The sequence below is a fragment of the Marmota marmota genome, unplaced genomic scaffold (genome assembly GCF_001458135.2).
Source record: "Marmota marmota marmota unplaced genomic scaffold, marMar, whole genome shotgun sequence".
Classification (NCBI taxonomy): domain Eukaryota; kingdom Metazoa; phylum Chordata; class Mammalia; order Rodentia; family Sciuridae; genus Marmota; species Marmota marmota.
In genome coordinates, this window is record NW_025999862.1 from 2,842,683 (window position 1) to 2,855,911 (window position 13,229).

Genomic DNA, 13,229 nt, shown 5'->3' on the forward strand with positions numbered 1-13,229 from the left:
TCAAGGTCACGTCACCTTCGTTTGCTTGCCCCCCCCCCCCCGTTTACTTGTTCATTTGTGCAGCACACGTCTCCCGAGTGCCCGCTTTGCCTCAGGCCCTGGGCTCGCTATGGAGGGTCCGGGATGAACCCCCTCCCCGGGCTCCTGATCCGGCCCAGGTCCTAGATCCACAGCAGCTTCAGTCTTTCTTCTTGGAGCCAAAGCCTGACATCTTTCCGTACTTTTCCTGAACCCAGCCCAGGGGCCTCCTGGGGCACTGTTATCCTCTTTGCTGGACCATGTCAGCCCTGCCTGCCCAGCACATGGCCGCTGTCCCTCACTGCCCCACTGCTGGTCCTTTGCCCTCTGTCCTTGGTGGGGAGCTGCCTTGCTCTCTCTGGGTGATACTTGCTAACCAGCAGTTCCCTGGTCTCCATGGTGGAGGGGCAGTGGCCTCATCGATGGTCAGCGTAAGGCAGCTCTAGGGAACAAGGAGCCCCCGATGCTCCACCGTATCCAGCTCCTGAGGCCTCTCACGTGGGGGCTCCAGTGAGCCTTCAGGGACACCAGGGGCGAGCAGACTGTCCCAGGTGAGGACGACGTGGGTAGCAAGCAGGAACAGACAAAGATCCTTTCGCTTGGCTTCTGTCTAGGGTCTTTGGAGCCCGGCAGAGGGCCACACACACCTGTCCCCTGCCTCACACCCTCCCTGAAGCTGGACGTGAACAGCCCAGGAGGCAGACCCACTGGAGCTGCAGGCAGGAAAGCCTCTCTGAGACCTCTCGAGGGTGTCGTTGACTTTAACACAGTTGTAAGGAAGACCAGACGTGCTCCCCCAAGCAGCTGAGGGACACCAGGACCTTCCTAGTCTGGCTGTGACCGGGCTCTCATCTCCAGAGCACTGAACAAAGCCTCGTGGCTCTAAGCTTCCTGATGAGGTGGCCCTGCCTCTGTCATCCCTGTGCTGACCCGTGGCAGGAAGTTCCGGCCCCAGGCCCTGGGAGGGAAGAGAGGCTCCACCCAGCCTGGATGCTGCTTCAGGTCCTTGTGGTCAGGCCGCTGAGACCTCCAGAGAGCACCCCTGGGATTCTCCAGAGAGACAGAACCAATGGAGGTAAACCCTCGATGGAAACAGACACCGCGTACTCGGGAACGCCACAGTCCAGGCCAGGCCCGCGGGCAGCTCCCGTAATGCCCTGGGAGTCCACCTTCAGGAGGAGGTGCTTGTGTTCTGAGTCACTTAGGGGTTACGATCAGACTCAACCCTGAATCGTGTGATAAAGGCTACCTTTTTGTTTTGTTTTGTTTTCCTTCTTTATCTCTTGGTGCTGGGGATTGAATCCAAGGGCGCTTTACCACTACATCCCCAGCCCTTTTAATTTTTTATTTTTTTTTTTTAATTCTGAAGCAAGGGCTGGGGATGTGGCTCAAGCGGTAGCGCGCTCGCCTGGCATGCGTGCGGCCCGGGTTCGATCCTCAGCACCACATACAAACAAAGATGTTGTGTCCGCCAAAAACTAAACAATAAACATTAAAAAAAAATTCTCTCTCTCTCTCTCTCTCTCTCTCTCCCGCTCCCTCTCCTCTCTCTCTTTAAAAAAAAAAAAAAAAAAAAAAAAAAAAAATTCTGAAGCAAATTCTTGCTAAATTGCTAAACTGGCCTTAAACTTGTGACCCTCCTGCCTCAGTCTCCTGAGTAGCTGGGATTACTGGCATGCGCCACCCTGATCTTTTTTTTTTTTAAATAAGAATTCTGAACATGTCAGAAAATTATAGGTAACAAACTCCCCACCACCAGTTCCCCTGGCCACCTCCTGAGCTGTGGGGTCTGGCCTCTTCTCTTGAGGGGACTGGGCCAGAAGGTTCTGAGACACCTCAAGCTAATGGTGTGGCCACATTTATCTGCTCACTGCAAACCCTGGCTCCCCAGTGCCTTGGCCCCTGCAGGGGCTTTCCCACCCAGCTGAGGGTGGCCTTGTGTTTACTAAAGCTTCAAGCAAAGAGCACGTTCTTCTCTTCTGAGCCTAAGCTCAGGCAGTTAGTGATTCGAGTCTAGTAGGTAACTTAGTACTAACCAGATTACTCATTCTCTCAGGGGCCATATCTACCTGCCTGTCCGTCTGTCTTTCTGTTCTGCGTGCTTACTGCTTTACTATGAGCCAGCCCTTCTGAAAGCCTGTTTTTGTGTCTTAATTCATTTAAACAGCACTGCAACCCCGTGTCTATTACCATTCTCCTTTTACAGTTGAAGAAACTGAGGCAAAGATAAATGAACAACTCGCCTGAGGCTGCACAGTCAGGAGGTGGCAGAGTCTGATTTTGAACCCCAGGACATCTGGCTCCAGAGCCTGTATGTCACCCCCATGCTGTCCAGCCCCTCTCTGTGAGCCCTGGGAAGAAGGTGCAGGGGGCCTCTCTCCCTGGGCCTGGGGTCACACCCTCACTTGTGGACATGGGCCCTGTGCCCTGGACATCTGCGCAGCCAGTACATGAGATCGAGCAGAGCACAGCAGGTTCTGGGGAGGGAGGAGAGAGGGCTAGGGTGTGGGGACATAAGCACGCTGATATTCCCAAATATGGAAATGAAAATAAGCCTGGTCATTCAGGGACACTGGCTACTGCCTGGTCTGCAGCACTGAACACCTGCAAGCAGAGCTCTATCCTGTCTTCAAAAATGCCCTGTGAGCCAGGCGCGGTGGCGCTCACCTGGAATTCCAGAGGCTCAAGAGGCTGAGGCAGGAGGATCACGAGTTCAAAGCCAGCCTCAGCAACTTGGCGAGGCCCTCAGCAACTCAGTGAGACCCTGTCTCTAAATGAAGTATAAAAAGGGCTGGGGATGGGGTTGAGCTCAGTGGTTGAGTACCCCTGGGTTCAGTTCCCAGGACCGCCACCCGGGCCGGGCCAGCCTGGCTCCCTAAATGGCCTGTTTTAGGCTTCGATGGCAGACAGGTTGTGGACTGGGGATTGGAGGTGTCGTGGGCAGCCAAACCACACAGATGGTGGCCACATGTTCCTAGAACATGAAAGCTTCAAGAAACACCAACCAGCCAGGAAATCGGGATTTGTTCTCATGGAGAGCCCATTTCAGGGGGAAGTGGTTTCTGAGAGCCTCCGCAGAGCAGCTGCCCCTGCCTGGAATGTGCTCTCCTCACCCCCTTCCACCTGGATCATCTCCTGGAGCCCAGATGCTTTCTGCAGCAGCAGTGTCCAGTGAGAACTGAACAACATTATTTTTTGAGAAAGCAATAACAATTTTTTTTCTTTTTGTATAAATAAAAAAGAACAAATCAATTTAAGGAAAAATGATGGTATATGTGAGGCAGAAATTTTAGTACTGAAATTCATCGATGTGTTCATTTGTGTGCTCATCAAATATTTATGGAGAGCCCTCTGTGGACTGGGCGGGGGTTGTGTTTTTCTACAACTGGGGCAAAGCCTGGTGTGTGTGTGTGCAGCCTGAGTTCCCAGGAGGAGAAAACAGGCCAATATGTCCAAACAGGTCAATATGAGAGGAAGCAGTGGACACTGCTGAGGTCAGTTCTGCAGGGGAAGGGGACAGCAATCAGGGGGAGGGGATTTAGCAGGGAGACATTTAAGTAAAGACACAGATGATGCAACTTGCCTTTAATCAGTAAAGACACAATAGATAGCCTTGTATGTAAATGGGTCCTGAGCATTTAAAAGAGGGAACCTCAAGTTCAAGGCTCTGAGGCAGCAGCCTGCACGGAGTGCTCAAGGAAATGCTGTTGGCAAAGGCACACTTGGGAAACACCAGACTAGATATTGTCCAGGGTCACCTCGACCCCTGGGACCTTCTAATGGTGGCCTGGATGGGGTGCTTTCTGATTAGGGTGGTGTTATCTCAGAACCTGACTGCTGAAGGCAACCTAGGTGATCAGATGGAACTTGAGTTCAGGATGTCCCCAAGGATGGGACGGCAGGAGGCACTCCATGTCTCCCCTGCCTTATGTTTGCCTCCTGAGGGGAGAAGAGTTGTGACTAATTAAACATTTGCTGAGTGACCTCAAGGTACCCTGCAGGAGGCTGGTTGTAGGGGCAAGATGAATCAGATGCACTTCCTGCCTGCCCTCTGTACGTGCGTGTATGTGTGTGTGTGTGTGTGTGTGTGTGTGTGTGTGTAGGCCCTGGGGAGGAGGCAGGGGTTCTGCTCACTGTGGGGAACCCTCAGAGTAACTCTGCAAGCCAGGCTTTAATCATGGAGCTCAGCGTGAGCATGAGCTTAGACAGGGGATTCTTGTTCCGGGAAAAGTGCCTTAAAAATCCATAGGAAGCTTTTCCCTTTCTTCTGCTGTCTGTCCTTAGAATGTTGGGGTGTTTTCCATTTGCTATCTCATGTCATTCAAAGCAAGGAAAAATAAAAACTTAGCATGAGTTTTTGCCATTCGTCTTTGTGTTTTAGAATGCTGGCTTTAAGTGCAATTATCAGAGCATTTAACCAGCGTGCAAAATCAAGAAATTATACGGTTTGTGCTGTGTGGCTCATTTCCAGGGGTGCCTTGAGTGGGCCAGAAGGAGCAACTCGAGCCAAGAGGGGGATCGGGAGTCCCCGCTGCCTGAGGGCAAACCCCAGCAGCGCCGTCCTCAGCTGTTCATGACCCATTTGAGCCTCAGTTTCGTCATCTGAACAAGGGGACTGACACTGACCTAGGAGGGTGGAAGGAGGAAGAGAGTTGGTGCAGACTCACAAGTGCCCAGCTCCCTTCCCCGCACGCACACTTGCGCTCAGGTCTGACGGTGGCTAGGTGTTTGCTCCTACCAGATGTTAGATTACTGTTCTGTTCCCTGGCCAGGGGTGGTTGGGGAAGTTGAGCCAGGTGTCTCCCCTTCCTAAGTTCCCCCCACCCTAAGCCATAGCAGATGGGCAACTCCAAGGATCTTTAAACCTGGGAATCAGGACCTGCTAGGACCTGGTCAGGTGTGGGTGAGAGGCTCACTCCGTCCAAGACTCATCCTCCAGCAGGTCACCCACCAAGCTTACCGTGGTGCTGCTATCCTTGAGCCCTAGACAGGAGGGGCTACCAGTTGTCACCATGCTCCACCCAGATATAGCACCAGACCTATAGGCCTGACTTGGACCTTCCCTGCTGGGAGTGGTGGGTTGCAAGAGTCACAGAGCAGGGAGGGGAAGGGGGAGGCCAGGCAGGTCCTGGGGCCCCAGGGAACAGGGGAGCAGCTGCCAAGGGCCTGTTGCAGGAAGGCAGGCCAGGTCTGAGCTCAGCACCGTGACCCTAGCACTCCTTACAAAATTACAAGGGCAAAATGATGAAGTCTTTCAAGATGGCGCACAGGACACCCCACCCCGAGGCTTCGTCACCCCTGCTCTGTGACTCCTGCCCAGCAGCCCTACCAGGCAGAGATGAGCATCAGCTCCCTTGTTCAGATGAGGAAACTGAGGCCGAGTGACCTTCTGCATGAACGGCTGTACGTGCGCAGTTGGGGTCTGCACCAGGCAGTGGGGACTCCTGATCCTCCTCTTGTAGCCCTGCATTATCCTCCCTTTGTGTCACTGACCCTGGTTTTGCCCCTCACCCTGCTCGCTCACTGCACAGGGTCTCTGTGGCCTCCCCAGCCTCTATCAGGCATTTCCGCTTCAGCCTCCACCGGGGTCCACCTCAGCACTGCCTGGGCCAGGTTCCCAGTGGAGGACTCCCGCTGGCCCAGCCCCTCTCCTGCAGGTTCCACTATGGGCTGCTGCCAGCTTTCACAGCAGCGGCTCTGGGGCAGGAATACAGCCAAGGCTCATTGCCTGTGACTGGGCAGGGAGCAAGGACACATGACATGGAAACACTGGCTGCCCTTGGTGGCCCCTGGAGCAAAGAGGGTCTTGATGAGTGGGGTTGCTTAGGGGGGCTTCCCATCCTGACCCACCCCATCCAGGCCTTGTCTGATGGGAACCAGCACATCCTGGCTCTTTGTCCAGGCCCAGGCTTCTGCTGAGAGCCTTCATTCTAAAGCCAGAAGCAGGTGGCTTCCGCTGGAATGATGGCAGATTCTGGGCAGTGGTGGGAACATCACTCTTTCCGCAGGGTCAGCAGACGTGGAGTGGGCCAATTAGTGGACTTCTTCTGGGGCCTGGGGCTTCCTTGCTGAGCCTAGGCCACCACCGGGCAGCAGTCACCGCGGTGTCTGGGCAGCTCCCTTCTCACCGCCTCTCCTTTCCCCCATGTAGAGCTCCACCTGGAGGGGAACTTCCTGCACCGCCTGCCCACTGAGGTGGGCAGCCTGCAGCACCTCAAGGTCATTGACCTGTCTCGGAATCAGTTTCAAGATTTCCCTGAGCAGCTCACCACCCTGCCCTCGCTGGAGACCATCAATCTGGAGGAGAATGAGATCGTGGGTGAGTTGCCACGTTAGCCCCTGCAGGGCACAAGGCTCTGGAGTTGGGCTGTCACAGGCCTGAGGGGAAGCATGGGCTTATTGGTCCAAGACACCTGAGCATAGAGTAGTGGACCTGGGAGGGTGACCAGTGTGTGGTCCTGCCACCTGCCAGGTGATGACTTGGGCATTGGCTTTCACTGGGGGGTAGATAGCCAGAGCTTCCTACAGTGTGTCCCTGAACCAGCTGGGCCCCTGTGGACCACAGGTGGTCCCTCTCTGAGTCTCCGGATGTCTCCAAGACCTTCAGCTGGTGCCCTCTGTACGCTTACCCCCTCTGCCTTCCCGCCTTCACAGTGAGCTCCTCCCTGTTGCAAAACAGGGACCACTGGACAGAACAGCCTCCCAGGGTACACCAGGGTCCTCTTTGAGCCCAGCCTCCCAGGGCCCTCACCATTGGGCACCCATGGTGTCTGATGTGTGCCTTCTGCAAACAGCAGCCCCGGGGGGGCTAGGTTCTGCTGAGCGGGGAGTGGGGGGGGGGGGGGGGGGGAGTGGCCTCCCTCCTCTGGCAGCAGTTATACACCTTGTTGCCTCATCAGGACCTTGCAGAGCTGCGCGTCCTCTTGCCTAGCAGCCTAATCTCCCCAGAGAGAAGCGGGCGCCCGCTGGGTCGCAGGGTCTCCTCGCGTCCTCTCCTCCTCGGCCCTTCCTTCAGCGGCCCTGACCCCTTTCACCCTCCCATTTTGCCTCTAATTTTAATGCTGTTCTCGTGTCACCAGTGTTAATTCTAATCCCCTTCAGTTTTGCTCCTGTTTTCCTAAGTCCTTTTACAGTCATTATGCCATTTGATTAAAAGCAAAGCCTTTCAAGTGGTCTGGGCCCTCTGGTGGGGAGTGGCCTGTGCCTCATGCCGGAGGTGAGTGCCCATCTGTCAGGGATGCTACGGGCAGGGCCATAGGCCTTGCTGACCTGTGCGGTTCCGGGGCTGTTGCCTGACCTCTGGGAAGCCTCTGGGGAGGGACTTGTGGTTCAGTGTTGAGCTCCAAGGCCAGGGTCCCTGAGCAGCCTGTGCCTGGGCCAGCTCACCAGTCACTTGGGCCTCTGCGCAGCAGAAGGAGCGTGCCCAGAAGTGCTCCCTCCTGAGCTGCCCTGGCCTCTAGGCTCTGGCTGCTGGGCCCTTTGGCCCCTGCACTCTGGCCAGGCCCACTTCCCGACTGTGGCCTTGGAAGACTCACGTCAGCTCTCTGTACCTTGGTTTCTTCTCATCTTTCCTCTTGAAAGATAAGACCACCCCAAGAAGGACAGAGATGAGAAGGGGACGGTCCCCCCAGCAGGGGACAGGTGGGGTGGGCATCTGTGCCTCCTGCAGTTCATGAAGTGACTTTCACAAAGTGTGCAGTGGGGTTGGGGGGCAGACTTCCTACTGCTTCCCTTCCCAGGACAGAGCAACAGCCCCTCAGCAGAGAGAGGCTGCTTTGGCTCCTTGCCTTCTGCAGTGACAGTAATGACTACTCATAGAAGCGTCTTGGAGGTTACCCACGACACTTGTGCATACTTGGGCACGTGCAGGGCGATCACCCCCATTTGACAGATGATTCACCAGCCTTCATGGCCAAGTGCCTGTGCACACCTGGTCAGGTAATCGAGCCTCCTGCAGCCCAGTCTGGGCCAGCTCTGGGGTCTGTGGAGATGCCAGAACAGGGGCAGGGCTGGGGGAGCTGCCCCTGTCCAACAGATGCTCAGCAGACCCCAGGGAGGCCACTCCATGGCAGGAGGCCATGGTTGGTTTCCCTCGGCCCCCAGAGGGAAATGGAGGCAGTCATTGTCCCCTGGTTGGACTCTCCCCACTGTCCCCTCTCCCTGATCCGTTCTGGTTCGTTGGGTGGCTTCTCTCTTCCCACACCAGTAAGAGGGCCACGCTCCACCCTTCACAGCCCCGTGGACGGGGGCAAGCAGCGCAGGGCAGCGGGGTGGGGGCCTAGAGCCACAGCGGTGGTGAGGACTGTTCCAAGCCCTTTGGACTTTTCCAGGTTGTCCCCATCTCCTGCAGGATCTCGTTGGGATGATCAGCAGCAGCCTGGGCGCCTTCAGTGGCTTCTCTTTTCTGAGTCCTCAGGGCATTGGAAAAATAAAACCAGATTTTTATGAGAGAGAACTTTGAGACATATGAGTTGTCATAAAGCTTTAGAACAATGAGTAGAGAAGAGATGGGGGGCTCTGAAGCAAGCCCTCAGGTCCATCAGAAGGACTCCACCCGAGGGACCTCCTGAAGGAGCCTCCGGCCTGCCCCGGTCACCCCCTGTTCCTGAATAGTGCTGCTTCTGATCTTCCTCCATCTTTGGGCCATTTTGGGGGAAGAGGAGGATCAAGGGCTTCATTCCCTGGAGGGGACAAGGCTGGGTCCTCCGCAGGGTGCAAGGAACAGACTTCTCTTGTGTCCTTGGTGTTCAGGGTGGCTGAGTGCCCTCACGTCTCTTGTCTTGTGACATGTGGCTGCCTTTGCTGCTGCCACCCGTGCAGTCAGCCCTCTGGTCTGTATGTGGGACCCTTCTCTGTGTGAGGGTGGTCGTGTCCTCTCCTCTTGGGAGCTACCTGTTCCCCGTTCCCGCGGCAGTCAGCCTCTGGCGTACAGCAGGTGCTCAGCGGGTTGGGAGCATGGCGTAGAGCAGGAAGTTGAAAGCCCTGAAGCTCCTCTAAAATAGTGGGGACACAAAAGGGCGGATTATTTCAAGTTGCAAGTTGTGATCCACGAATGAATTGTAATGTCAAATTAGTGGGTTGAGACCATCAATTTCTAAATGGAGCAGAATACAAAATGCCAGGGTACATCACACGGAGCATAATAATTACTATTTTGTGCCTTTTAATTTCAGTTTTACCATGTGCATTCACAGGTATGTATTCTGGGTCATGATGAAAAATTGTACTTCTTATTATAGGTCATGGCGGAAAAGTATCAAAAGGTACTCCTACATGTTGTCTCACGGAGATGTGGGGGTCTGTTCTTGGCCAACCAAGCCACCTGTCCTCCCCTGCCCATGCTCCCAACCACTCATGCAGTCTTCCTCTCATCCCTGTCCCCCGCCCCCTGCATAGCCTGTGTTCTCTGTCTGGAAGTCCTTCCTCATGTCTTACCATTCCCTCTACCTTTGGCCAAATCCTCTTGGTCTGAAGGTCTGGGGCTGTTCAGTTGGACAGGAAATGGAGCAGGTCAGGGGGCATCTTACCTCCTGCAGCTGGCGCCCTGACACACACCCAGCAGCAGATGCCTCCCATGGGAATGAGCAGCTTCCTGGGATCTTGGAGACTGGGATGTCAGGACATGGCTATTTGCTTTGGACATTTTGGCGGGGAATATTGAACTCAGGGGCACTTGACCACTGAGCCACACCCCATCCCTTTTTTGTTTTATTTAGTGACAGAGTCTTTCTGAATTGCTTAGGGCCTTGCTAAGTTCCTGAGGCTGGCTTTGAACTTGTGATCCTTCTGCCTCAGCTTCCTGAGCTGCTGGGATTACAGACATGGGCCACTGCACCTGGCTGGTTTGGACATTCTTAAGAGGGAGAAAAGGGTTTGTAGCTTAGCAGGTTTGTAGTGTAGTGCAGACAGTAGCCACTTACAAGTTTCTGAGATGTGGATGGTTCTTTTACTTTCCAAACCAGAAGGATGCAATCATTCCTTGGTATCCACAGGTTTGGTTTCAGGACCCCCAAAGTTACCAACATTTGCAGATACTCAATTTCCTTATATAAAATGCAAGTATTTACATGTAACCTAAGCATACCCTCTGGTGCCCTTCAAATACTCTCTGGAGCACATACAACGTATGTGCTGTATATGTGGTTCTCCTACTGCGCTGTCTAGGGAATAATGACAAGGAAAATAGCTGTACCTGTCAGTACTGATGCAATTTTTCTCTGAATATTTTCCATCTCTGGTTGGCTCAATCTTGGATGCAGAACACAGAGACTGAGAGCCAACTATATATGGAAGGTTTTAAGTATTTATGAACAAGACTACACGGTGAAAGGCAATCTCTGTCCAAGTAGGGGGTATAAAGACCAATGAGTGACAGGTCCTGACATCAGGGTGCTTACAGCATTACTGTGAGCAATACGAGGCTACCAGAGAGGACCTGGTCATAGCTGCAGGGAGGCGAGACGTGCCATGGCCTGCCAGAGTGAGGATGCCCCTGCCAGAGGGTGGCTGACTATGTGACCTTGTGGGAGGCGGCTCCCCAGAGCATGAGGGAGGAGGTGAGGTGAGGCATTTAGTCTGTGAGTGATGACATGGGGTCATAATGGGTCACCCAACCTGTGAAGACTGGGAAATCAGCCTTTTCACCACAGTAGCTGACACATATACTTCAAGGTGGGCACAGGAGAGTCATTAGTTCTCCCCACTTGCTCATAAGTACTTGCTGCTTCATAGCAATTCAGTCCTGGAACAAGTGGGAGTGAAGAGAAAATCACATATTAGGGAGACTTCATTTTGCTAAGCAGGAGACTATTTCGACTAAATGAGAATTTTACTTTCCATAGCCCTTGCTACTCTGTTTTTCTTTCCTCTATGCACGCTCCCTGTTCCAGAGAGAGCAAAAGAGCATAGGAAAACAAGTTCTAGTTAAGAATTTAATTACCAGAGCTGAGCACAGTGGTACACCCTCTAATCCCAGTGGCTCAAAGTCAGCCTCAGCCACTTATCCAGGTCCTCAGCAACACAGTGAGAGCCTGTCTCTAAATAAAAAATAAAATGGGTGGGGATATGACTCAATAGTTAAATGCCCCTGGTTCAATCCCTGGTACAAAAAAACAATCACTGGAGCAATAGCACATAAAGAAAGAGCCTCTGTGTTGCGAAGGGGTGTTTTGGGCTGCATTTGCTTCATTTGGCTCTTGTACTTTTTCACTTCTCATTGTCCCTGCCTGTATTTCTCAAAGTGGGGACCACAAAAGAGCAGCAGCAGCTGAGAACAGGTTAGAAATGCATATTCTTAGGCCCCAAACCAAACCTATCAATCCAAAACTTGGGGGGAGGGGCGGTGTAGCAGCAGACTGTCAACAAGCCACGTCTCCCTTGTGGTGATTTGGAGGCATGAAGTTTGAGAAACCCTGCTTGGGTCTTGCTTTTCAAAGTATCATCCAGCAGCCCAGGTATCCCTTGGGAGTTTGATAGACATTCAGAACCTCAGGCTCTGCCTCCTGAATCAGAGTCTGCACCTGAACAAGATCTGCAGGCCGTTTGTGTGCGTGACACTCAGAAGAGCTCCTTCAGGGCATTTTCCTAAAACATCAGCATCTGGAGGCAGCTCACTGTTCACGGCCTCATCATCCTCCCAAGCGCAACTGCTCCTCCTAAGTGCAGATTTGCGGCTGTATGTTCCTCAGAGCCCATGACCCCATGATCCCAAGTGTCTATTAAAATGCATATCCTCGCCTGGGATCCCAGCAGCTCAGGAGGCTGAGGCAGGAGGATCACAAGTTCAAAGCCAGCCTCAGCAATGGTGAGACACTAAGCAACTCAGTGAGACCCTGTCTCTACATAAAATACAAAATAGGGCTGGGAATGTGCCTCAGTGGTCAAGTGCCCCTGAGTTCAATCCCCCATACGGGGGGGAAAAAAAAAGCATATCTTTAGGTTCTTTCTCGCACTTTCTACTTTCTGAATCATAATCTCTGTGGCTATAAGGAAGAATGAGTGAAGCCACATGCCTGCTAGACACCCCACAACTGTTTGCCCCATAAAATTGGCAGGCGCACAGGGATGGACTCTATCTAGGGATGGCCAGAGTCCTGCAGGTGCAGGGACAGCTGCGCTCCCTGGCAGGGGTCACACTGCAAGGCCTTGGTAGCTGGGGAGGGGTTGCTGGCAAAAGCAAACACTTCTTCCTGCAGCTTCCTGCCTGCCATGTCAGGCTGTCAGCTCTTAAGAAGGCCAAAGCAGAGTCGCTGCTCTCTTGCCCTCCTCTGCCTTCCCCCACACCCCAGGCACAGAAAGGGAGACAGCCCCCCATGGTGATACAAAAGCAGACATCTGGGTCCGGTCAGTGTGGATTAGCACATGGCACTCTTTGTGGCCTCTGGCACCTACAGCTCCTCTGTCCGCAGCCTCTGCTCAGACTGTGAAACAAACTGCATGTGAAATCTCACTCATCGCCTCTTTTGAGCTGCACCATTTTCTACCTCGTACTGCTTGAGGGTTAGCCAAGTCCTGGTCCTACTCCGTCAAAGGTGTTGTGGGAGAGACCACCTCCCTGGTGTCATGTTAAAGTAGACCGCGCCATGGCCTCAGCTCCGCTGAGAGGTCCAGCTGGCTGCCCACCTTGTAGACCCAGCAGCCCTCAGCAGCATGGGGCAGCAGGAAGTAGGGATCTTGGCTAAAACAAATCATCTCAGGCCCAAAGTCCTGCCTCCTCCCAGGCCGGATGGCGGCAGAGCGAGAGTCCTCAGATCTGCCACCCTGTGGATGTAGCTTAAGATCTGTTGGCACCAGCTGCTCTCAGAACGTCCCCTGGGCCCACGAGGCAGCTACACCATGGGTAAAAAAGGCTTGTCAGTGTTTCCCCGGGGCCTGCCTGCCTGTCTTCTCTCTGGGTGGCACAGAAAGGGAGACAGCACCCCATGGTGATACAAAAGCAGACATCTGGGCCCCTCCCCTCTGCCTTCTGCTCCTCTCCTGACAGGCTGTGGCCCTTGCTGGGCGAAAGCCTCTGCGTCCATCTTCACTCACCCCGACCACTCTTCATAGCCAGCGCTTGCCGGGCGCCTTCCCTGCCTGGACTTCGATAGCAGGAAGGGCCCAGGGGGCACATTCATGAGCACAAACAGGCCAGCCCATCTCTGCCAGCCTGCCTTGCCTCATCTGCAGGCAGGGACAGCAGTTTCTCCCCTGGACTTAGGGTTTGCTGTGGT

At 53.9% G+C, this 13,229-nt stretch overlaps 1 protein-coding gene across 8 annotated transcripts in view; it reads left to right on the forward strand.

Annotated features, from left to right (window-relative positions):
- Nucleotides 1-13,229, forward strand: part of Lrrc20 (leucine rich repeat containing 20) — a 103,900-nt gene that overhangs the window by 72,253 nt on the left and 18,418 nt on the right. For all 8 annotated transcript variants that reach the window (XM_048809471.1, XM_048809517.1, XM_048809505.1 and 5 more), the window contains one exon: nt 6,170-6,337. In XM_048809471.1, the coding sequence (XP_048665428.1) occupies nt 6,170-6,337 (168 nt within the window). The remainder of the gene's footprint in view (nt 1-6,169; nt 6,338-13,229) is intronic.